Source organism: Oreochromis niloticus, linkage group LG14 (genome assembly GCF_001858045.2).
Source record: "Oreochromis niloticus isolate F11D_XX linkage group LG14, O_niloticus_UMD_NMBU, whole genome shotgun sequence".
NCBI classification, from domain to species: domain Eukaryota; kingdom Metazoa; phylum Chordata; class Actinopteri; order Cichliformes; family Cichlidae; genus Oreochromis; species Oreochromis niloticus.
The window spans coordinates 11,996,603-12,022,287 of record NC_031979.2 but is presented as its reverse complement, the minus strand read 5'-3'; the positions used below and the strand labels follow the sequence as shown (position 1 = coordinate 12,022,287).

Below are 25,685 nucleotides of genomic sequence, written 5' to 3'. Positions count from 1 at the left end.
ACCTCCAATTTCAAACAGGCTTTGAACTGTTGTCAAATCAAATTACATTAAAATGTTCTGCAAACTAATACATTCTGCTTTTATCAACATTTTACACATAGTTCCCACTTTTTGGTACATGGGGTTGTATATTTTGCATGATTTCATCAGGAAATCCCTTTGTGTTGTATTCACTGGTATGAAAAGAAAAGTCCAAATGTGTGTGTTCATGCATTGTTACCGTTATTCTCATCCTTGATGGGGAAGCAAAGGATGTTGCGAGTCCTGAAGCCCGTGCTGTCATCCACCCCACGATAGAAAAGAGGATGGGAGTAGGCGTCCTTAATGTTCAAAATCTGACCAGTCGTTGCCACATGGCCGGCAATGCCCTGATCGGCTGGGATGCGAAACTCTTTCTGTGCTCACACACGAACACACACAGTTTTGTCTTTACTTAACAGCTGACAGGATAGGGAGACAATCAGCAAGTGTAATCATATAAATATCTTGGGACCATAATCAATGAAAACCTGAATTTTGATGAGAACTGCAAATTGGTCTGGAAAAAGGGCCACCAGTACCTTTACTGCCTTAGGAAACTTGCTCATTTCCACATTGACTGAACAATTTAACTTTGTTTTATCATCCTTTTATTGAGTCTGTTTTATCTTTTTGTTTGGTGGCATGGTTTGGTCAGACCTCTGTTGCAGAGAAAAACTCACTGAATTGGATAGTGAGATGGTCCAGTCGTCTGATAGGTGAGTCACAGCCCTGTTTAGCCTCCCTGTACACTAAACAGGTACAATGGATGGCTTTATCAATTCTTAGTAATGGTTCCCATTCTCTACGGGGTGAATTTCGGCTTCTTCCCTGGGGACGGAGGTTTCTAGTTCCAAGATGCAGGACAAAGCGTTATAAAAACAGCTTTGTCCCCGCTGCCGTCACTGAACTCAATAAGAACTCTTTTATTTGATTTCATCTTGTCTAATTAACAAATATGTGTCTGTCAGGTTTCATTAATTGTGTGTGTTTTGTGAAGGGATGCTAAATGCTATCATTTTGCCTATTTTATTGTGGTGTTCCTCAAGGTTCTATGCTTGGCCCACTTTTGTTTTCAATATATATGCTGCCTCTCCACCGTATGATTCAAAAGACTGATTCTAATTACTTTAAAGCATTAAATGGTTTGAATTACATGAAGGACTCATTAACTCTTATGTGCCTGGGCACTTACTGATATCAGTGAATGAGGTTCTGCTGGTTATCCTGAGGTCTCTTGTAAAGAAAGGTTAGCGGGCCTTATCTGTCAGAGCTCCAATTGTGATCGGAATGACATCAGAATTTGTCACTCTCTGTTGCCAAATTCAAAACAGTCTCCATAAATCTTAGACCACTAGGCCACAGTGCAGCTGCAAGATAACCCACTGTCAGCACATTCATGCTAAGTGTCTATATGTGTGTTAAATTAAATGCTTGTTTGCTGTACCTCCTCATCACTGACCACACCACCATCAAACACCTTCGCCACCAGCTCATGGCTCACGCGATCCAGCAGGAACACCGAACAGCTGCAGAAACAGTGAGCGTCAGATTTCGAGGGGTAAGAGACAGAACGGAGCACAGCTGAGAACATTAGAGAGTTTTATCTCGTTTCATCTCAGGTCATTTTGTAACTTATTAAATGACGCAAGTCGGTTAAGAACAAATTGCCTAGATAGCCTTTGCAAATGGAGATAAAGACATTCACACTATGCACAGACACACATGCACACACTCTTTCTCTCTTTCATACACGCACACTGATAAATCCCTTTGAAGATGAATCAGAGGGCTTACATCTCTGCATCACTGAGGTTCCTGGCCTCCACTATAATTTCCTGTAACAGCACTGACACATCATCTGAAAGAATCAGAGAGAGAGAGAGGAGGGGGGGAGAACAAGAGAAAAAAAAGAAGGATGAGAGAGGGAATTAAATGGAAAACAGAGGAAATTATAAGGGGACACAGCAAAACCCAGATAGACAGAAACAGAGATTACAATACGAGTACCCGTGGATCCGCTGCACAAGCTGATAAGAGCTTTTGTAATCAACGCTCCAGTACAGTGAGAGGCAATTTGCTCTACCAACAGATCAATTTTTGTACCTGCAATCATGATGCCATCAGTGCTTACAGCTCGATAAGAATGGAAATACCTCCATAGATAGATGGAAATTATAGGAACGAGAGGTAGACCCATAATTTTCAATGCCCTTTTGATTTTATGACAATGATCACCTTAAGGGTCGCTAATATCTCATTCAATTATGTGCACCATTTGTTTCACAAGGTGATCACTTCAATTAATGCAAATTGCACACTGGTCTTGCTTCACACAGACAGACACATGGACGGACAGACGGAGGAGAGAAGACTTACCCAAGTGTGTAAAGAGATTTTTGGCCACTTGCAAGAGCGCCTATAAAGAGAAACATTGAACACAAATAGCTCTTCAAAGGGCAACTTCATGTATATTTATGCATACGGCAAATGTGAGAATATGACTGGATGGGTGTGTGTTTTTGTGTGTGTCCGTGTGCATGTGCAGTACCTGGCACTCCACTTTGAGCTTCTGCTCTTTCTGGAAGGCCAAAGTTGAAGTGAGGACTGTTGAAGTGTAGCAGAAACAGTGCTGGATGGCATGCTCATCTGCCTCGGTGTGTCTGCAATAGGAAACACACACGGGGGTCAAAGGGTAAAAGTCTGGCTATAACTAACAGGCTGCTACTTATTTCATTTATTATAACACATCTGGATTTTGCACTGCTGGTTAGACACAGACATCATTATAGGCTATGAAACATTCCCCATTTATGAAATGGCTTACAAATGCAATTTTGTAATTAAACTATCCAACTGCAGATATGTACAAGTTTATGTAAATAGAGCAGTGTGCAAGTCTTGAGCCACCTTTTATTTCTTCATATTTTGCTTCCCAGGAGCCAGACTTTCTCATGACTTTTTAAATGGCCTTGATGTAGTAGTTCTCCGGGTTTTCTGAAGGTCTTTCAAAGTTTTTCTTTGGACATTAGTTGCTTTTTCACTCATTTTCAGTCCAGTCTTTGTACCTGAACATTTTCAGAGGAATGTTTTCTGCTTTAGTCACTTCACACTGACCTATGAATCATTCAAGCATATCTAATCCAAGAGATGAACCTGTGTACTGTCTACATACAACAGACAACTTAGCAAAGAACCAATTTTAAATTATATCTTTAGGTACTTCGTTATTAGCAGCCTGTCAGAAAAACAAAGATAACACATTTTGACAGGCATCAAATTGCCAAAGAGCTTTTTGCTGTATTGCCATTTTTCCCATTTCCATTTTCTATTTTCTATATTCCTAGTAACATATAAAAACTAAATAAAGACTTTTGCACAATGCTGTGTATCAGAACCATTTAAATAATCTGTTTTGTCATAAAAACATGAACACGCTCTTACTTGAGCCATTTTTCCAAATCTAAAATCATGCAAAAAAGCCTACAGTAAATAAGAAACCTCAATAATAACCTCAATATTAAGACAACAGCCTGTACTGTTGGCTAACTACGACAAAGACTTACAACTCTGTGCAGGCAACAAGTGAAGGCAAAGTTACTGAAAAATATCAGAAATGACAGAAAGTTAAACTGAAGTTTGTTTCCTGCAGTTAGTGAAAGCAGCTGTGTCGTTCCATATTTAATAATGTGAGAAATTGACAGCAACACCAGTGACCACATTCATGGTTGTAGTTGTCAGTGTTTGCCTACAGAGGGCAGTGACACATTATTGTGCAGATATCAGGGTATATTGTATATCGCTTCAAGGCGTTCTTGCCCTCCGCTTGGAGGCCTCAGAGGAATCTAAGCAAAAGAGGTTGGAGCCTGAAAAAAAGCCTGTCAGGCTCACTTTAACTTCAACAAGTGTCCTACAAATCTTTACATGACATTCAGAGATTCAGAGGAGTCAGAATAAAGAGAGTGGAGAATAATTTTCGGTGGTAGACGCCAGTTATTTGAAGCTGTGATAGAAAATGATCAACAGCCTGTGGGAGTCCACCTCCAAAGACCAGAAGGTGCATGTCTCCTGTGACACTAGGCTGGGGCAGTTTAAAATCCTGCCACGACTTAGAAATAAACCATCACTCAGCCTATTTGTCAAAAGAACAATATATCTGAGTGTAAATTAAAAAAAAACAGTGTCTCCATTGTCTCCTTCCAACAATGTGCTTCTGCTCATTCTCAACCTGCTTCTTTTTCCTGCTGCCACTAAATCTGAGATACGGACCTGTTACCAGTGTCACAATATGTTGTTATGCACCGGTGTCACGGGTTAAGAGGACACATTATGAGGGAGAGACAAGCGTCGGCAAACCGTGAATATGATCAGACAATATCTATAATGAGGCGATGCACCTTCGAGATATACGGCTCCTCTAAAATCTGGATGATTGTGCTCACAGAACAGGATATTCATCACATTATATGCACAGTTGAGACCATAATCCTGCTGCTGTTACTATGGTAATGAGATGCAAGCTCTATCATTTGTGCCACTGGCAGAGGGAGAAATTATAGGACATGATCCCTTCTCATCTCTCACAATCTTGATGGAGAGAGAGAGAGAGAGGGAGGGAGTACAAACACAGGACTGCATGAGAGCGTCTGCACGTGTGTGGAAATCATACAATACACAAAACAACTTTCCCAGTTTCTTAGACAAAACAGAGACAAACAGCTGGAGTGCAAGTTTACAGACTTCTGCACTCAGGAGATAGCAGCATTGCTCTGGGCAACACACACACACACACACGCACAACCAAACACATACACACAAACACACGCATGCCAAAACATAGCGCCAAACCAGGCAGCAAAGCCTCCCGCTGCTTTTAGGCTCATGACCTGACGCTAGATCCTCACACTGTCATCCTCATCGCAGCCATCTGGACACACACACACACACACACACACACACACACACACACACACACACACACACACACACACACACACACACAGGGAGGATTTCACACAAGCTCAAAAAGTGCTGTGGTACATGTTCGGGGGCGGTCACTCTGTCAAATGATGGACTTTCCACATCTGCCAGTGACACGGAGCGGGACCCAGACTTAAATTATCCATGTAAAACGGTGTCACACTGGGTTATAATGGGAGGTTTTGTAAGCGTCAGCTCGTGCAGTGAAAGATGGGTGTGCAAAAAAAAAAAGATTCTGTTGTTGATGGAGTCATATTAACAACCTGATGAGTTAGCGGGTTTTCCTGTGCAGTAAATGAAAGCTGCATAATTTTGCAAGACTTTTAAGAAAGAAACACTGCCGAGTGAGGAGTGATGACAAACAGCCATGCAGATCGAAGGAGGAACACCTCTGGATAGGTGAGGCCTGGATTTCTAACAAAAGCATACACAGGGTTTTCTTGCAAATCATCAGCAAACACCTGAAGATCAGTTCAGCTCAAACTCAGATGGCAGACTGTTAATAATCAGCATTGTTTCCCTTGTATGCTCTCTGCACAGACACTCGGCATCACAAACAGCTTCTGCTGGAACTAACCTAAAATATCCTGATTTCACGTATCAGTGTCAGGCATCTGTGCAGCTCCGTGTGATTTGTGAATCCATACAGCATGTGCACAAATCTGGTGCTTGGCTGGAAAATGACTAAGAAGCTTTAATAGGTAACTTGAAAAGGAATAAAACAATGTAAGCAGCCTATTTTTGTAGCCAATGGATGGGAAGGATGTTTATTTTATTCATTTATTCATATGTTTTGAGAAATACAATATATCAGCGAATATTTTGCAGATTGTTATTCAAAATAGGTAAGAAGATTTGCTATAACACATCTATAAGAGATGGACAGACAAACTGCAGATGATCTGTGAACTGTTTTGCTCCACAGTTAAAAAGGTAAAAAGAAATCACACCCTCTTTCAGGTTTTACATATCAGGAGATAATAAAAATCAGCTGGTCCTTAGCAGGTCTTAAAATGAGGTAAATGGAACTACAGCACATAACATATTACACTGCGCCAAAATGCAGTACCAATGTGTGAAAAAATACACCCTACAAGCTGCTTCCTTGCCACCTTTAGCTGCAATAACTCAGAGCTACATTTTCTGTATTACTTCATCATTTCCTCACATCATTGTGGAGGAATTCTGACCCACTCTTCCTTAAAATATTGCTTTAGCTGATTTGGTTTGATTTGTTTACGCATAGCTCTCTGAGTTTCCTACCATAGCACATCAGTCAGGTCTGGATTTTGACTGGACGATTGCGACACCTTGATTCTTTTCTTTTCCAGTCATTTCCGGATTATCTGTCAGACAGATGAATTCACGTTTGACTCTAAAAAATTTTGGAACACAGAGGAGTTCATGGTCGACTGAAAGACTGCAAGCTGCCCAGGTCCTGTGGCTGCAAAACAAGCACAAATCACCACCCCTTGATGACAGTGGGATATATAGTGTAATATGGTCAAAAATCTCCACTTTGGTCTCATCTGTCTAAAGGACATTAGTCCAGAAGTCTTGTGTAATTTGGCAAACCTCAGCTGTGCTGCCACGTGCTATTAAGAGAGAAAAGATTTTCTCCCGGCTACCCTCCCAAAGACTTGTTCAGTCTTTTTCTAATTTTACTGAACCTTTAACATGCTAACTGAGGCGTGCAGAGTCTGGGATGTAGCACTTTGTTTTTTGCAGTTCGTCTGAGCATGACAGGGGGTGACTTTGGGGTAATTTGCTGGGACATCCGATCCTGGGGTGATTGTCAGCTGTCTCAAATGTTTTCCACTTGTGAATGATCTTTCACACTGTACAATGATGGACTGACTTGTTAATGAAGTACATACCTGTCCTCTTATCCTCTTGCTTCTTATGGAAGCAGTAAGGGTGTACTTAGTTTTTGCATTTTGGTGATGACATATGACATATGTGAAGTGTTGGAGTTACATTTACCTCATTTTTACACCCGCTAAGGACCAGATGATGCTTTATTTTGCTCTGATATATAAAACCTTAGAATTTAAAGAGAGTATACTTTCTTTTAACCATGACTGTATATGCTCAATAGCATCCGGTGCTGGAAAACATGAAATAGCCTCTTTGGGTTATACTGATGCATGAGAGTATTATATATTTAAAGACATTGCCTTTAATTGTAAAGCTGTAGCAGCATGTGCACGTGTCACACGTTGCCGTGCCTATCACTGGTCTGAGTGATATCATTTCTCCTAGCCTTTCCTTATCTTTCCATTATTCTGTCTTTTTGCACACACTTTTGGAACCTGTCATCACACTCACATTTCTGACATGTGTCTTTAAACAGATACTCTGCTATCAGCAAAAATCCCGTATGAATGTCAGCCCTGCCGGGGACTGCACAAGTATTTCTGGGCTACTTAAACTCCAGGGCTGCTTTTGCATCTCAGTCCTTCCCCTGCATCTGTTCATGGCCAACACGAAGCACAACCTGCTGGTAAGCTGCAGATCTTAGTGGAAACAGCAGTGCAGTCTCTGCTACTATAACCTCAACAAATCTGAGCTGTAAGGCGCAACTAATCAGGCCCCATCCCGACATTACTGTAAGCTGCTGTCAGATAAATCTTTGCATCTACCATGAGTCAGCAGTTGTGGCATTAGGAAAAGCCAAATCACTTTTGGACTGACAGCCGAGTAATTTCAAAAAAAAAAAAAATCGGCATTAAGCCATCAATGCTGGAGTGATTTCTGAACAGCTGCGAGGTCCAAAATGTGATTTCAGCGAGTGCCGTGCGGTCTTCTCAGCATTAAATTGAAAAACAAACCAAAAAGAAACAACTCCGAGCGAGGACACGTACCTTTTCCCGCCCTCCTTGTTGAACGCGCACGCTAGTGCCACCACCTGACCTGTAGCCCTGCTGGCCACAGGCACACAGAGCATGGAGGAGATCTCACAGCCCAGCATACTGGACAGCTGCCTGCGCTCCTCCTGCCATGGTAGCAGGCAGAAAAGACAAACAGATTAGTTACAGTGATGCAGACAGATAGATAAATACACAAATAGATAGATCTCTTACAGCACTGATGTCTTGAAGAGTAATTGACTTCTTCTTCTCGACAACCTGACCAAAACGTCCAAACATCAGCTGCACAGAAGTGAGAAAAACAAGGAGATAATAAAGACAAGATGAGCACAAGGAAAGTAAATAAAACCAGTATAATGAGGGTAAAATACATATAAAAAAGCTTGTTTATTGTCAGTGAAGCTTATTACCACTGCTAAACAGCACATACAGCCACTTAAGTTTTTTTTTCTTGTGTCTTGATATCTCTCTTCACCGGCTATTATCGAGATTTCACACATCATTTAGGCTGGGGCACGCAGTCTATTCACACGATAATGGAAAGCCTGTTAAATATGCTACACAAGCAGTGCAGCCAGAGACAGGAGAGTGCAAGCCACCCAAAGGATGTCATTACTGGTCCTCACCAAATTTCTTAATTATAACTCCTGCTGAGGATTATAAGTGATTACATGTGGGAGGCGTATTCTATCATGGCACTCGAAAAAGAAAGAAAGAAAGAAAGAAACTACACGCAGGGTTGCAACACTTGCATCATAATTCTGTTTATTAAAAATCAGAGAAGACATCCCTGAAATCGGCACTTCAGCTTAACAGACAACATTAACGAACAAGAAGCACTCAGAGAGCGCAAACCTCGGCCGGGGCAGTTCACCCTCAATAATTTAAGGAAAAACGATCGCGTTTTGTATAAATTCACTTTGTTTTCTTTGTTACTTTTAAACTTTAAGAAGTTTGTAGCGCAGTAAAAACAAGTGCAAAGTGCAGGCTTTTGTTATTCACCCTGTTGAAACCCATTTGAATATACTTGAGATATTTTTTCTATAATTATTCTTCATGATCTTTTATTTATGTGGATATAGCCTTCATTGCTTGTATGCAGTCACTGCAGACAGTGTTAGTTTTAAACAGCTCTGTGTAGCATTAATATCAGTTTGACAGTTTTTGAGTGTTAATAATTAAATTGACCTTGAAGACCTTGATGGGTGTATGTACAAAGTTTGTTCAGAATTCATTCAAAGCATTTTGAGCTCTCGTGTTTACAGACAGAGTTACAGACACGCAAAAGCTATTAAAACATAACCTCCCTCCCCGAAGGAAATGAAGGTCATTCATGAGTAAAAGGGAAAAATAAAAGAGTTAATGGAAACGCGATCAAACCGGTAAAAAAAACAAAAAATTGTTTTACTGGGAACATTGGAGACAAACATGAAATGTAGATGAAAATCAATAAACAATAAGTAAATTATTGCATTGATATTTTGCCTCACCGGGAAGCTGATCTCCTCTTCCAGGACTTTGTCTCCGACTACCTAAAAGGTCAGAGAGGTCAAAGGTCAGGAGTTCTTCAAATGTTAATGTTCCAATTGCTCTTTGATAAATGAGTCATGGTGTGTGTGTGTGTGTGTGTGTGTGTGTCTGTGGCGGTGGGGATGAAGAGAACAGCATGTGAGAAAGATTGGTGTGTGTGTCCATGTTGTTTTTTGTGTGGTATTTCAAAGATAGATTATGAAAACAAATGTGTACGACAGTGATAAAGATGTGTCTGTGTGTGCGCGTTTGTGTGTATACCTGGCAAAATAGCTGGTGGTTATCCTCAGAGACCAGCAGCAAACAACAGCACTGCGACCGAGTCTGCTGCTGCAACTGCGGAAGAACACAAACACAACATCAGTCCTGACGTATAATCACAGAAATCTCTCTCTATCGGACTCGCTCAGATTGTTTTAAAACCTTCAATTTACTATTCTTTGGAGTGTAGCCTAGGCGCGGAGATAAGATAAGAAATCGGCGGACGGTGAAAAATGACTGCTCCCGGGGCGTGGTGAGAATTCAAACTGATTTTTGCAATAGATTAAAATCTGGAATGAAATTAGGTTTTTATTACGCTAAACAGACGGGATTTATTCAAGTACATTTTCAGCGTAAGCCCCGCAGTTTGCTGTGATTTTCCAAGATGGATAAACAGAAGAAAATCACATTTGGTGTCTGCGTGTGTGTAAATTAAAGTGTGTGTGTGCTCAAGCTCCCTGAAGCTGTTGCTCTGTAAGACCTGCAGAGTTGCAACCAATTTCCCGCTGCTGTCTGTGATGAAAACATTTCATTCACATTCATAGACTGAAAATACACTCTGAGCTGTACACGCCCCTGCATGCACGCTGACACAAACATATACATGCACACACACACACACATATGCAGCAGCGCTTCCTCACACAGCATTCTTCTCCGTAATCCACCGAGCTGGATGGAGAACAAGCAGAACAGGAATAAACGCCAGCCACTGCCAACACATTTGCCCCCCAGTCTCTCACACACACATATGTGCATGCACACAAAGCACGCTGCTGCACCCTCATATAATAATAAGCCCCTCCAACCCCTTTTTCAAAATGCTGTTAATACCATAAGAGCCGCCCCGAGCTCTTCCCACCCGAAAAAGCCCACCATTCTTCAGAAGCAACAATCCCATGCTCCTCTTGCCTCTCCTCTCCCCTGTGCCCTCACCCCATTATTTTTACAACTGTAAAAATAAACAAATAGACAAAAACAAATCATGTCGGCTTTAACATGCATCTTTAAAAGCCCTGCAGTCTATTTTGCACCACCGCAGCCTCTGTCTCTCTCCCTCGCTCTCATCCGTGAGACGGATGGATGAAGGAAAAAAAATCCAAAGCAGGTTTAGGGGCATGAAAGGATGCAGGCCGCGCTGCCGTTGTTCAGCACCGCTGAGCTGGTCCCAGGGTAGCACAGGTTGCACAGAAGGTCAGGTAGGTTTGACTTTACAGAGAGAAATATCTCCCTCGCTTTACGCTGGTTTTCGGAGCAACCTTTGCTATCCGTGTCCTCACAGACAGCATCTATAATTTCTGCTGTGCAGGGACGCCGGTAACAGCTGCTAATGGTAAATGAGTTCATCTGATAGCGTCCGCCTGCTAGTGCATTTTCTCATTTTAGAAACATAATAGAAAATGAGGGAAAAAAAAGTTGTTGAAGGAAAGCAGCGAGTTCACTTGGTTCCTTTAACTAAATTAAAAATACTCGGAATACCTGAAACTCCGAGTATGTTAGGGCCGCAATTATTCCGACTATTATGAGATTATGAGTTGCAGCAGTGGTCGTGATTAGAAATTGCTGATGGTTTTATTTTTCCTTTTCATGTGAGGACAAAAGACTGTGTTAACATTTTCTTTTACCAAACTCTGAAGAAAAGAATCGCGTCCCTGGATCCATCAAGCTTCCTTGGATGGACTGAAGCTCTGTCCATTTGATGCAGCATAACCTTCAAATTTCTCTACTTTCTCTTGCTGTATTCTCTCTCTCGCCCTCTCTTATCATCTTCTTCTGTGAATATTTCCATACATTTGAATTGTAGCCAGAGTCCCGCTGACTACAATTTACTGACTACCGTGGCTGAAGCTTGATAACTCTGCTCTCTCTCACGGCTCTCTGCACAGCTCCTCCTTCCCTGCAATCAATCTCTACACCTCTCGCTCTGCTCCCCTGGCTTCAGAGAGTGTATCATATAAGAAGGGTGCGCACATTAAAGGGAGACTAATGGAGTAATTGTGTGACAATAAGCTTGTAGTAAAAATAATGACAGGAAGAGAAGTAGAAATCACCGAGAAGGATTTTATGTGTTGAATGTACTGTACATAGTTAACACACAGTGTGTGTGTGCAGGTTGTGTGTGTGTGTGAAAGCGCATGAGTGATCTCAACCACTTACATAATTGATGACTTTAAGCTGGAGAGAGGCTGCATCAAGGTCATAGAGCTCACCTAAAAGAGAGAGGGAGACAGAGAGAGAGAGAGAGGATGACGGGAGGAAACACCAGCGTAGAGCAAGGTCAGAGTGGCGTTAAGGAAGAGTGGGAATGCAGAGCATGTACGCAAGTGGACAGAAAGCAAACCAGGGAGAGATACACTGAGACAGTGAGGTCGGGGAAGGGTGAGCAGGAACCAGCTAACAGAGGGACTAATAATGAAGACAAGACATGGGATGGAGGGCTGCCCGGACTGCAGATGAAGACAGAAGGAAAAGAAGTGAAAACTGAAGCAGAGGTTGCAAAAAAACCCCCCAAAAGCCAAAAACCATCTAAACAGACTAAATGCGAGCCACATTTTTTGACAGTTATCAGGGAGCAAACAACAATGATGCGTATGTGTGAAGAAATAGCATTAAGCATGAGATTTAAAACAATGCTTTGTGTTTTCATCAATCTCCATCTGAATTCCCACAGCTCCATTATTATATCCCACCTCTCATATACGCATATGCATGTATGCATGAGTTTGGTGTTTTCTCAGAGAAGAGTGAAAGAGGCAGAGATGAAATAACGTCTGTAAAGTGTGTGTGTGTGTGTGCTGTGTGCGTACCACAGAGCTGCAGGATGTTGCGGTCCAGCTCGCAGTAGTCCTGTTCTGAGACATTGAGGGGCAGCAGTGCATTGTGGGACTGTAGTGGAGAGGGGCTGAGAGGAGGCCTCTGGTAGGATGTCTGAACAGCTTGGACCCGCACGCATGCCACCGAGGCCTGCGACACCACGTGCACGTAAAAAGATAAATTATAACCTATAACCTAACCCTTTCGCTCCAACCAACCTTCATCAGGTACAACATTCACATCCACCAGACACCATTCAATCATCCAATTAAAGGAAAGCTGTTTATTAATCAGATTATGAGACTGGTTTTGTAATAAAGCCTCTAAAAACTAAAGAAAAAAACTACTCAAATTTATTTATCAATTATATCCACACAGATTAAGAAAAGAGGGACCACAAGCATCATCTATTTAACATTATACACAAGATTTGGATCCATAAAACAACACAAATGTAAAAAGTGGTGCATATCAGTACTACAGACTATAGTTAAGGAATAGAAAATAACATCACGGCTTGTACAGATAGTTGTTAATACTTGTTCGACAACCAGTATTTCCTAATTTCCTAATACAGCAGAGCACACGCATTTATGCTGTTTTTTTTTCTTTGGTACAACACTCTTTAGTTAATCAACACACGCCAAAGTGTGTTGATTAACTAAAGAGCACTGTAGCTGCTGCCAAGCTGTTTTTATCGCAGGAGCAAGCTTACATGTTTTTCCAGCACGCTCAGATGCAGTTCATCCTGATCAGATAGTGGACCGCAGCCCACCTGCAATACAAAAAACACACACACAGAGTGGAAAATCAACAAAATGCCATTCAGTCGAGTTGGTGGTGCGAGCTGTGTGGTCTCTGTGGAGAACTGAATTCACATATGGCGCACGACTGCAAAAATCTGCCTTTTGCTTCTTTAATAGGAGAATTTAGAGGTAATGACCTGCTGCAACTGGTTTTGTTACTTTGGACGATTCATTTTTTGTCCTTGACTGACTCACCAGTAAGACAGCGATGACCTTGTCCTGCTCCAAGATAGGAATGACAACAGCTGAAAGAAAGAAAGAAGAGCATTCAGAACACACCATGAATTTATTCAGAGGTCCTTTAAGCGTCCTTTAATTTTCCTTCCGTGTCCTTGTCTAGCTCCTAATCTTATTTGTTCGCCCCCACGTGTTCTTGTGCTACATATGCAAGAGAAAAATATGGTAAAAAGTACACCTGATGTCCTTGCATAATACTTTTTCGTCCTCTGTTCTTTAATTTGTTTTTCTCATCTTTAAAACACCAAATCCTAATGAGCAAAATAAATGTCGTCACCGAGGCGTGCTGCTGCGCGTGTGGACAGCAGAGGACAAAACAAACAGAATGATGGGTTTAGCACTTTGGTGCCAGGCTAACTCTTTCCCTGCATCATTATTGTGATGGGTGTTCAGTATTATGTATCGATTCGCACAGTGCAGAGTGGTCATGCATGTGTACTTTAGGGTCTATAATTACACCTAACAAAACTAAACGTGGTATTTTGAGTCTATTCACTCGTCTCCATTTGCTCTTCTGCATTGTTTCCTCATCAAAGACCTCTCGTTGCTTTTTTTAGTCCTCTTGTCCAGCTTTTCGTGCCCACACGGCTCCATGCTTCTCCCTCGGCAACCATCGCCTCTCGCTACTTCCCTCTCTATCTCCTCGTACTTGTTTTTTTTTCCTCCCACGTTCTCACATCTCTCTGCTCTCATGCACGCAAGCGAGCTCCCGCGCACATGCACACATTTGCGAACAAGGACATGCTGGGCACTTTGTCTGTCCGCTAGCAACGTTAAAGCCCTACCCTTCAAAACATAACCACACCTCTTCTGTGTGCTGGTAACGGCGCTGCGAGGCAGATTCTGTACTTCTCTGGCAGTTCGGATGGAGGAAGGCCGGTGCACTGACATCGTTTCAGCTGGTCCACGATGCTCCTGAAACAGATATATGATAGATAGTTGAGTGTGACTCTGGTCTGAGACAGACAATTACCCGTGCCATATTCGAAACAAAAGGGAGGAGACAATCTGAAAGACATCTGGAGCAAAAGGAAAAACAAGCGGCAACATTATAAAACCAGATGTGTGCTGAATTCATTCATACTAACCAAAACACCCCTGAATAGCCCTATTATTCATGGTGAAATTATTAACTCACCGCAGCCATTTGTGCATATGTGTGTGTATGTGTGTGAAAGAGCAAGCCAGGTGTGAAGCCAGGTGTGATGGCAAAGGTGTAGGTCTTTGTGGGTGTTGCATTAAATAAAGAAGGCAGGTGTTTCATGCTAAAATATAGGACATTGGGGCAATTGTGTATTTTGGGTCGGCTACCGCACGCAAACATAGTGCATGCCTCGTGTTAAAAGTGCACGAGCATAGAAAGCAACAGGAAGAGGAAGCAACACGGTTTCGCCCGTGCACACAGTTAGATTCAAGATGTATGTGCTTCAGATAATAATCGGTAAATCCCTCTGGCAGCCACACACACACATGCACACACATGCACACACAGAGCTCCCCCCTCTGTTACGCACACGGGCTCTACAGAGTCTGAAATCCCTCAGAGCGTTGAAGCCAAATCTCTGCATGGTGCATTGATTTAAAAATGCCCATTTATTCAAACTCACTGAGGAATATTGCACTTCAGTCAAAAAACATTCTCATTGTACTTCACTACTGTGACAAATACAGTTGACCTTTGCGTAATGTATTTGGTTCAAAACAGCTTTTCTGGGTACAGCGGAGAGCAAAACAAATGACCCCGAGGCACCATGAACAATACTGTTATTTGCTGTTGTGTGAGCACGTCTGACAGCACATGTGATGTTAAAATGTGTGTTTTAATGTTCGGTGCGTGATAATAAAAGAGCAACTAAAAGTCTCATTTTGCTATTGATCTGACACCAAGTAAATAAAGGGCCAGTATCACCAATACCGATACTTTTAACATCTTTAAAGGCACCTTATTTATGTCATTTCCCAAATAATAGTAATAATTTAACACAGTTCAGCGGTCTACACACTGAACTTGGAGGATAGCTGTTTGTTTGCGTGTCAGATGACAGTTGCAAATGCTGCTGCCTAAATCTATAATGTAAATCTTATTTGTCATAACTACTTAACCATCAAGAAGAAAGTGGGGGAAACACCGATGGTTAAATTGTTTCCAGGGGCTGAAAGGCTCCAGACTCTTTTACTGCGGCGCCATGCTGATGTAATACATCATCCAAGGCTCACCCAGAAAAATATGTCATACATATGGAGGGCAGCACATCCATCATGGATCACTCATAGCGAGCAGGGTGGTCCCTCTGCTCTTCAGCTTAGAAGATGCGGCGTCTACAACTTCCACAAAGACGTTTTCATTGGTCAGGCCACACTACCCCTCGCTCCATATTTAATGAGCTCGGGCCCAAAGAAGGTGGCAACAAGTTTGAATCTTGTTTATTATCATATCCTTGCACTCCGGCCTTGCATCTTTCTTCTGCAGCATTTGTCATTTGGCTTGTTTGGCTCACATATTGTGAGCACAACAAGTTGTTTAGAAACCTTCAAGGAAGATTTCTTAGCTGAACTTGTTTAGGTTTATTTTTTCGCGTGGCTGTGCATGTGCGTCAAGGTCCACATAATAGGCTTGTATGTATTAGAAAGTAGGCTGGAACAACATGGCCTTCTGCCTCTTATAAGGGTTCATTGAGTGTGTGTGTGTGTGTGTGCGTCAAGGACTTTATAACAGGCTTATATAAGCAGGTGAGCTGGAAGGAGAAAAAAGTAACAAACTTCCCTGTAGCTCTTTTAATATCTCCACGATATCTCGTCCTGATAAATGCGAGTATGTGAGCGTTCGTCTGTGCGTGCGCTCAGGTGTTGTGCGTGTGCGTGTCCTTGCGCGCTGGCGCCTCGTGAGGATGTTTGTGTGGCTTCCCGTTGTTCATGTGGCAATGAGGTGTTGGAAACGGGGTGGTTGTCTGACAAACAGACAGTTTCATCAATAATGTAGAATTGGTTTTTCCCCAGCGCCTCGGCAGCAGTCGCAGCAGCTCATGGGGGTCGTGGAGCTTCGGGGAGCACTTAAGAGAAGAGAGGATCGCCGAGCCTCGCTGAGGGACCGGAGGCACTGTCACCTCGGCTATTAGCCCCGCAACGCTTCCACGGGAGAGGGATTGAAGGTGAGAGAGAAAGAAGAGCACGGGAGAGGGGGAGGGCGGTAGCTGTAGGCAGGAAGATCTAAACACAGGCAGCATAGTGCTTTATGGCTCTTTGGGGGAACATCAGGCTGAGAGGGAAAAGAGGGCAAAGATAAACTCATGCAGTGAGGTGGGAAGGTGGGAAAGCAGATGACAAAAGAGGAAAAAAGAAGTTGTCAGAGAGATGGGTGGGTGAGGAAGGGTAAATAAAAGAAAAAGTGATGGGGTAAAAATCAAAGGCCAGGACAAAAACAGAGGAGGTCCTCTCTGTGTGTCACCTTATCTCTGTGCTGAGGAGGATGTGATTTTGGACCGAGCGGCTCACATTCATTTGGACGACACCTGTTTCTCACACAGAGGAAACATCCGTCTCCGTTTCCCCTCCACCCACCCCTCCTCTTTGTTCTATTGCTTCTTGGGGTATCGCTGCCCTCAACAACAAATGCAGCAAATCAGTACACGGCGGTGAGTCACTGAGACGAAACATCTGTGACTTGCCGCATAGAGAGAGAGAGACACACACACACAAGCACAAGCAGCACACACCTGATCTTTCCCTCCTGTGGCAGTTCATGTGGCGGGTCGTCAGATAGTAGCCTCGAGTCTTCCTCCAGCAAGTAGACACATGCACACTCCTGGAATTAAAACACACCCGCATATACATGCACATTAATTTGTAAAATTAATCCGATTCTGATTAGTTTAATGAGCGATGAGCCTCATCCATTTGTAACAAGGTTTGGGGCTCTGTTCCCTGGTCCTGTGTCAGGGCTGAGATATTAACTCACACCACTCTGAATACTAACAGGAAGCTTTTTCTCTTTCCTTCCCCTTCCTCCAGGTAATAAATTGAGGAAATTCCAATACGTGTGTGTTTTCGTGCATTACCGTGCTGGGCAGCAGCTCCCGAACGCCGTCTCGAAGGGCCACTCGCAGCGAGCGCGCATCCACAACTGCCGCCAGCCGCAGCAAGGCATCCTGGGGAGGAAAACAAAAACAGATGCCCCGATGACTGTTTGGTTGTTTTTCTACGATCGTAAAGTGCAGCTCGAAAAACCCGAGGCCTTGGCTATCAATTTGTTTTCTTTGTGGGCACAAGGATTATACCGCAACAGCTCTTCCTCAGATATTTACCTTGGCAGGCTGCAAAGGACTGAAACAATATTTAAACTGTGTCACACTCAGTATATACTCAGCAAACTGCACCAGTTGGAGACACAAGTGTGGTACTTAGGAATGAACTGAGCTCGGATGTCACCAGGGAGTGGATTTTGCTCAACAAGGCGCTCGCTGCTTTTGTTTCATTTCGGAAAACAAAGCACTTGGCAATTCATTTGCACACTTTGGTAGGCAGCCGATTTATGAAACGAGTTAACAAGTTGCAAGAAAATGTACTTTCCTGGATGCTCTGTTATGCCTGATCAAATTCACCAAGAGCCTGTGAGAAATCACTTTTTTTTTTTTTACTGCACTCTCAAATCTTTAAGATAGACGAACTAAAAAATGCTTGCCTGAAGCTATGCAGGCTCTTACTCCTCTTCACGGTGGAGGCTGGCTCTGCTTGGAATAAACCCTTTTAGAGGAGGTGGCATCTGACCACTCGCCACACAGAAAGCATTTCATCTGAGTTTCCATCCAGCTAACGCCTGACTGAACAGATACGCTCTTGTTTTAATCACTCCAAGCTGTCTTCAGCACAATGGCTTCCCTTTCATTGATGCCAGTAAATGTGAAACAACAGGTATTTTTCTTTCTTTTTGCACCTTTTTGAGACAATGATTGCATATTGGGCTCTGAAAAAAATGCCCTCACCTACACCATTCCTGTGAAGACATGGTGTAAAGGAAAAACTGTTTGTACCTGATGTGAGCGGACCGACTTGACAGAGACGTATGAAGAATGAAAAAACAGAGCTTGAGAGAGAAGTTCAATCCTCACTGTCTCCACACACCAGGCTACCGGCTGGGTGTAGTGAACTGCAGAGGCAATTTTGATGTCAGAAAGGTTTAAGGGAAGGGTGTTTCAGATACATTTCTATAAACACCCCCATTTGACGTCCAATATTGTCGTAAAAAGGACAATTCAACTGCAAGGCGACAGCGCTTTTATAGCTCTTTTCGGTCCTCTGAAATACACACTTTGATAAAAATTACAGTAAAAAACAAGGTCGAGGAATGGAGGAGTACACAAACAGGGGAGCAGATCTCAGATGAAAGGGACCGTATAGTTTGTGGTCATGCAAAATTGAGGCTTTTACATTTTTTTTTTTACATTCCGCAAACACTACAATGAAGCACCTCTGCTTCTCCCGCCTCAGCTTTACCAGAAATGGCTATAAATTCCCACCATAGGCATAATTATTCTCTGTGTGAAGTCTACTTAAATCCCTACCAGTTCCAGTGATCACACTGCATTATCATTACATTTAACCGTGGTCTACAGAAACATCTCAGCGGGACTTCAAAATCTGATCAAAGCAAAGGAAAACACAGAGGGAAATCTCAAAGGCTTTAAATGCTCCTGCTTTAAAACTGTGTGCTGAATATGAATGGGGAAGAATACACAGAGCCCGAAACCGCCAGATCTTCTTCTTCCAATTGTTCATGACAAAGCTGTTAGTGATACGGCGCAACTGAAAGGAAGTGCATCTTGTTTCCCCTGGGCGTTCAAGAGCACGACGAGGCAGTCCAATGTCCTTTTCGCCTCATTTTGATACCTCACTTCTAGCGCTTTTACCACTCTCTGTTGGTTGCGACTGATGCTGAACATGGATGAGGAGGGAGGAGGACGTGTTGTTTTGCAGGTCTGTGCGTGTGTCAAATGTCAAGGAGGAGAGGAGAGGAAAAGGGGGGAGATGGAGAGAGAGTGGTGAGCGCTGTCATGCCTGAGCGCTCAGTGTTGGTTATTACATATGATTAGATAGGATTAAATGTGATTAGCTTTGATCACTCAATCAGCCGGCCGGAGTGCTGTTGTAATGAAGTTGGAGCTCTGCCAGCCCATGTGTGAGTGTGTGTCTGAGAGTGTTTTGTATCCTAAGTTGCAGATTGTGAAATACTCGCACAAATCCCAGTAAGTAATGTGTTGGCCGCGCAGCAGACAAACAATGAACGTCTCTCTGGCTTCCATCCTCCCCGCGCTGATGCTGTCAGGAACGACGACAGCGTTTGTGGCTGTAACAGATTTATGCCTCCGTAAATGTCACACTCTGCACTTTGACCTTTCGCAATAATTTCTTTCCATATACCTCGAACCATCTGTTTTACTAATTTGCCTCCTTCTCCGCCCATCATTTACACATTTACACACACCCACACACATTCCTTCAGGTATGCATACGTATCGTGCCACCCACTCAAGCAGGACCTGAAGACACGAGATGATGTCGATGATTTTTTCTTTAAATTATAAAATTTCTAGTTTTTTTTATCTGGTGTTTTTTCCCGGGGACTGAAAAAAGACGTTTATTTAGTTGAGCTGGTTTTTGACCGTTTCTCCTCACACAGAGGATGATGCAATCCTGAATCATGGGGGAGATCAAAATTGAAATGAAAACAGCGATTGTGATTTCATTAGACTAACAGCGTTCTCTAATGCCGGTTCAGTTTATGTGAATTTGGCTACAGCTTTTATCTAAATTGATCTGAAAATGCTTTACAGAACAAATATTTGATCATCAGCCATCACCAAAATGGCAAATGCGTTACTTTGATTTAATTATCGGAGAAATATTCCCATAGATTTGATATTCATTCAACTCATTGCATTACTGTCATGTTTGAATTTGTTTCAGCATTGCACTCATCTCAAGCAGGTTGCATTGCCCTCCTGTGTCTGTGCATGCAGCATCATGATTTTTCTCTTAATTTGCTTCGTTTTTTTATTCCACCTTTCCTCTTAATTTCCTCCGTGACTTTTAATTTTTATGTTGATCTCCAGGTTTCTCCTCCTCTCATGGGGATGTAGTCTTTGTTGTCGTCTTTATCTGCAGTTATTCTAATCACTTGAAGCACTCTTCTGAAGGGCACCTTTGATCACCATAACCAAATGCAGTCTTTTCTCTTTTTATCGTTTTCAGATCGTCACATCACCCATGTCTTTTTTTTTTTTTTAAAGAAACGGCAGTAATGGCGGTGTCAAATACTCCAGTTAACCTCAACTGCAGCACACTTCTCACAAAAAACAAAACAAAAAACTATAACTGACAGAGAAAGTTGAGGGCAGCGCATTCATGGTGTGAATCCACCCACATCCCAAAGGTGCTCTGTTGCATTGAGGTCATATGATTTGAGTACAGTGAAATCAGTGTTATGTTCAAGAAACCAGTTTGAGATAATTTGAGCTTTGTGCATTTTCCTGCTGGAAGAGCCATCATAGGATCGGTACACTGTGGTCAAGAAGGGATGTACGTGGTCAGCAACAACGCCTTTGGTAGCCTGTGGTGTTTAAATGATGTTCATTGAGCCCTAAGAGGTCCAAATTGTGCCAAGAAAATATCCCCCACATTGTAACACCACCACCAGCCTGAGCTGTTGATACAAAACAGGCTGGATCCATGCTTTCATGTTGTTTGTGCCAAATTCTGACCCTACAATCGAAAGTCACAGCAGAAATCGAGACCAGGCATTTTCATCCAGAGAACTGCAGCACACTAGATATTTTCTCTGCTTCAGACCCTGCAGATGGTTGTGCGGGGAGATCTCAGCATACAACCCAGTATGTTCAAAGTGACTTAAATCACCCTTCCTTCCACCTTTTAATGCTCAGTTTGAACATCAGCAGATTGCCTTCACCATGTCTACACATCTATATATATATATATATATATATATATATATATATATACTGAGTCTGATTAGCTGATTAGATCTTTGCTTAACAATGAGTTGAACAGGTGTACCTAATGAGCCTAATGATTTCCTGCAGGGAAGGTATTGTAATGTAGACAGAAAGAGTGTCTAAAGCCTCTCTTGCGATGGCTATTTACTTTTAATATTCTCGACACTTAAGCCTGAGACATTCTCGTCAAGTTTCTTGGTGACTTATGCAAAATAATGAAAACATAGTGGTCAAGCGTAAGGTAGCAAGGAAATTACATTACAGAGAAGCAGAGCTTGGCTATCAAATGAAAAAAGGCTCCTGCTCATCAGCATTAGGCTGGTGTCAGACAGAATTTTCAGATTGTTACAGTCTGTTTCCATCAGCCATTCGGTGGAGTTAAAGGAATCAAAGGTACGGACCTAGATGCCGGAAAAGGAAAAGAAAAAAGCAGCATTTCATTCAGTGATGTCCCCGAACTACAGCAGTCATAAATTTGAGTTAATAGAGAGGGAGCCAGACATTTGCAGAGTAACTCCAGGAGGACATCTCACTGAAAAGTTTAATTAAGTCTACACGGACAGAGCTGTAGCTAGCAGGATAAAGCCAAATCAAGCTCTGTATAATGTCGAGATAATTTCCTGTTGAGCAGAACTAGACCAGATAATATTTGCACATTCTTTCTAATGTTTATTTTGGCTGTCTGGTGAGGAGGGATTTTTTTTTTTCCTGGGTCCTACATTATTTGGAGTTGCATTTCTATATTAAAATCAACTCTTCTGACATTGCCTGATTTGTACGCATTTTATATTTTGCATTATTTCCAGCTGATTAAAGCAAAATGATATCGCCAAGCTGATTGACCCAGCTATGTGAGCCTGCTCTCGCTGCTCTGGATGTATTTCTGCTCCAGCGGCGAAAGCATAATTGCACGTTCGCTGCCGGTTGTGCTCTCTGAGGCTATGTCCACACGTACCCGGGTATTTTTGAAAACGCAGATTTTTCTATGCGTTTGCACCTTTCGTCCACACGTAAACGGCGTTTTCGGTCAGTGAAAACGGAGATTTCTAAAAACTCCGGCCAGGGTGGATATTTTCTAAAACTCCGTTTTTGCATTTACGTGTGGACGAGAAAAACGGAGAAAACGCAGCGTCAAAGGTGTGCGCCTTTTTTGACGTCACAGTGTGCGCCACGTTGTTGTTTCGATGAAATGAATTTCTACAATACTGTTACTGTTAATTGTCCTCTCTGCAGTGTTTAAATGCTTACATATACACACACAGTTACTGTCCCTCCACACATACGACTCGGTTCTGCTTCTATGCCCCAGCTTTGTTTACTATTTCCCACCGAGGCTTCTAGACTTCTGATTGGCCAACATTTCTACACGGTTAGGAATATAGCGCCACCTGCTGCTTTGGCATGTTCCTAGCAGCGTTTTCCTTCATTTCTGCCTTTACGTGTGGACGGGATTATTTTTTAAAACGAAAACGGAAAATCTCCGTTTTCAAAAATACCCGTGTACGTGTGGACATAGCCTGAGGGGCTCTTCATATGAATCCAGCAACAACAGCAGTGTGCGAAAGGCTGAAGAGGAAACAGATTTATGCCCCCAGGGAGTGTAGCATCATATATTTGATGAACACTGAAAAGGGAAAAAAGAAGTGAGTGGTGTTGGTAATATAACAGGTAAAAGTGAGGGAAAGATCCCTAATGGCCCACTGTATTTCATTTAAGTGAAGACAGACGAAAGCCTCAGTTGAGACAGGAGCTTGTAAGAGACGACCTGACTCCCTGTTGTCCTATATTATTGTTTTATATCTGATAAAAAATGTCTTAAATTACTGGAAGTGTTCCAGGGCCTCAACCCACATCTCAAGGCCTTTATTAATGACTGGATTCTGCTCAAATAAAATAAAATTTATAATAATATGAAGACATAGCACTTTGTTCCTGCAGTACTTATGGAAAGGAACACGGCTGAATATAACAGTGAAAAAGCCATTTTCTTTCCACTTGAACCGACTTCCAGAGCAGTCTGGAGAGAGCGCGGATGTCAGCGGGCCACAACAAGCCTGCCTGCAAAATTGTCCCAGTGGTTATGCGTGGTATTGCAACTACAACACCTAAGCCAGCAGTCCCGAACCTTTTTTTTTTTTTGCGGCACGGACTGGTTTATGTCTGGCAATATTTTCATGGACCGGCCTTTAAGGTGTCGCAGATAAATACAACAAAATAAAACCAGTACCGGTACCAAAAAAAAAGAAGATTTATTCATAACACATGGGAAAAGACCCAGGGAAACCGAGTTAACCATAAAAACCGATAAAAACCGATAAAAACCCTGAAAACCATAAATTTCACACCCGAGCTTCAACTCTTGCGGCCCGGTACCAAACGACTCATGGACCGGTACCGGTCCGTGGCGGGGGCGGTTAAGAGGCACTTGTATCTCTAATACCATATATTCATTTTAAAACAGTGTAAATGGTGTAAATAAGACGCACCAGTGGTGAGTTGTCATATGGTAGCAGAACAAAAAATTTCAACTTGATAAAAGGAAGCCATAATTCATAGAGTACAGGAAAGAGGAAATCACAGTGGTAAGCAGGAGGAGCTCTTAAGATCTGCTCTGATTTTTGTCTCTAATAGGAAGTAAAAACTAAGTAAAAACGGCCTCCTTCGTCATCTTTTGCAAAATCTCTGGAGCCAGTAGAAAGTGAAGTAGAAATGAGGGAATTGTAGGTGGCCTGAGGTTGTGGTGGTTAGCAAGAAAGTCCTGGGCTTGAATCCTGCTGCCTGGAGCCTTTCTGTGTGGAGTTTGAATGTTCTCTTAGTGTCTGTGTGGGCTTTCTCCTGCAGTCCAAAGATATGCATAGGTTAGATTAAACCCTTAATGAATAGTGTTTTAAATAATAAAAATTGTGAGAGGGTTTAATAAACACTTCATTTTTGAAAAATTAAACATTTCTTGCAATTATTTCATGGTTCAGGCTTTAAAGGGTTAAGTAGTGATTGTAGGTGGGAGTGTGACTGGTCGTCTGTCTTTGTGTCAGTCCTGTGACAGGCTGGTGACCTGTCCATGGTGTACCCCAGCTCATGCCCTGTAACAGCTGAGATAGGCTTCAGCACCCCGCATGACCATAAACTGGATAAGTGGGAGAAGAATGAATGCAAATCTTGGTTCGATATTTAGCATAAAACAAATTTCTCACAAACATTAAAAAAAAAAAGAATTCGTGTACTTCATAACTGCAAAGCAGCCACCTGCATGTGCTGATAAGACAAAGACAATAGGGGACTGGAAGAGAGCGATGTAGTGCATACCCCACTATTTTGCTTTAATTTTGTTATTCTAACCTTAATCCGTTTGCTGAGGCCGTTTCACACTTGTTGGACCCGAGGAGTCTGGCTGGGGGGCGGAGATTATCTCTGATAGCGCAGTTACTGGTGGTCCCTGCACACGCTGTGCTCAGTGTGCACACAGCACGCCGGAGAAACAGAGCACTCTTAACTGCATCTTAGTTAAAAAAATCATTTTCTTTTAATGTTTTTTTCATAGTTTTATAGTGTTTTATTTGTGTGTTTAAGGAAAACATAAACCAATATTAGATAGCAGCGCTCATGAATTATTATAACATTTATATCACTTTAACGGGATAAAATTAAACGGGTAGATATAAAAACAATTACAGGGCTGTAAGCGCATCTCTGGGATTGTTTGGGAAACTCTTCACAATACATCACCAACAGCAAACAAGGTCAGGCTTTACTCTTTGTATTGTGGATTTTTAGTTCACAGAAAGTTTGTGTCATGGTCCTGAATTTTCTCTGTAGTCGATGTAATCGGGGGTGAGTCCAAATCACATGACCGATTTAAGATGACCTAGGAGCAGGACAAAAGTGCAAACAATGGTTTTAAGCCTAACAGGGTGGTTTTGTATCATTTTCTGAATCACATTTAGTTGTATATTTTAGATCATCTTGACGGATATTTGGGATTCAGGTATTTGTTTTAGTTCTTGCTAAGCACCATTTGCTAGCAACAGTTGGTGCTGCTCTCCCTGACTGAGTCTTAGTTTGTGATGGTTTACAATTGTCCATCACACCATAAAATCTTGAGCCTTAGTTCTGTTTCAGTTCCTGTTTTGGCTTTAATATCCTGCTCACGGTTTATTCTATCT

General features: G+C 42.3%; 1 protein-coding gene across 3 annotated transcripts in view; it reads right to left on the bottom strand.

Annotated features, from left to right (window-relative positions):
* pde2a (phosphodiesterase 2A) overlaps positions 1-25,685 on the bottom strand; it is a 173,203-nt gene that overhangs the window by 14,589 nt on the left and 132,929 nt on the right. For 2 of the 3 annotated variants that reach the window (XM_005454349.4, XM_005454350.4), the window contains exons 3-18: positions 17,572-17,661; positions 17,230-17,318; positions 14,322-14,431; positions 13,475-13,524; positions 13,189-13,248; positions 12,467-12,623; positions 11,817-11,869; positions 9,660-9,734; positions 9,359-9,400; positions 8,082-8,150; positions 7,863-7,993; positions 2,570-2,681; positions 2,398-2,437; positions 1,816-1,879; positions 1,466-1,547; positions 221-395 (exon numbers count right to left, since the gene is read on the bottom strand). In XM_005454349.4, coding sequence (XP_005454406.1) covers positions 221-395; positions 1,466-1,547; positions 1,816-1,879; positions 2,398-2,437; positions 2,570-2,681; positions 7,863-7,993; positions 8,082-8,150; positions 9,359-9,400; positions 9,660-9,734; positions 11,817-11,869; positions 12,467-12,623; positions 13,189-13,248; positions 13,475-13,524; positions 14,322-14,431; positions 17,230-17,318; positions 17,572-17,661 — 1,399 coding nt within the window. Of the gene's footprint in view, positions 1-220; positions 396-1,465; positions 1,548-1,815; positions 1,880-2,397; positions 2,438-2,569; positions 2,682-7,862; positions 7,994-8,081; positions 8,151-9,358; positions 9,401-9,659; positions 9,735-11,816; positions 11,870-12,466; positions 12,624-13,188; positions 13,249-13,474; positions 13,525-14,301; positions 14,432-17,229; positions 17,319-17,571; positions 17,662-25,685 lie in introns of those variants that run through there. The other variant, XM_019345186.1, reaches the window with a different exon arrangement.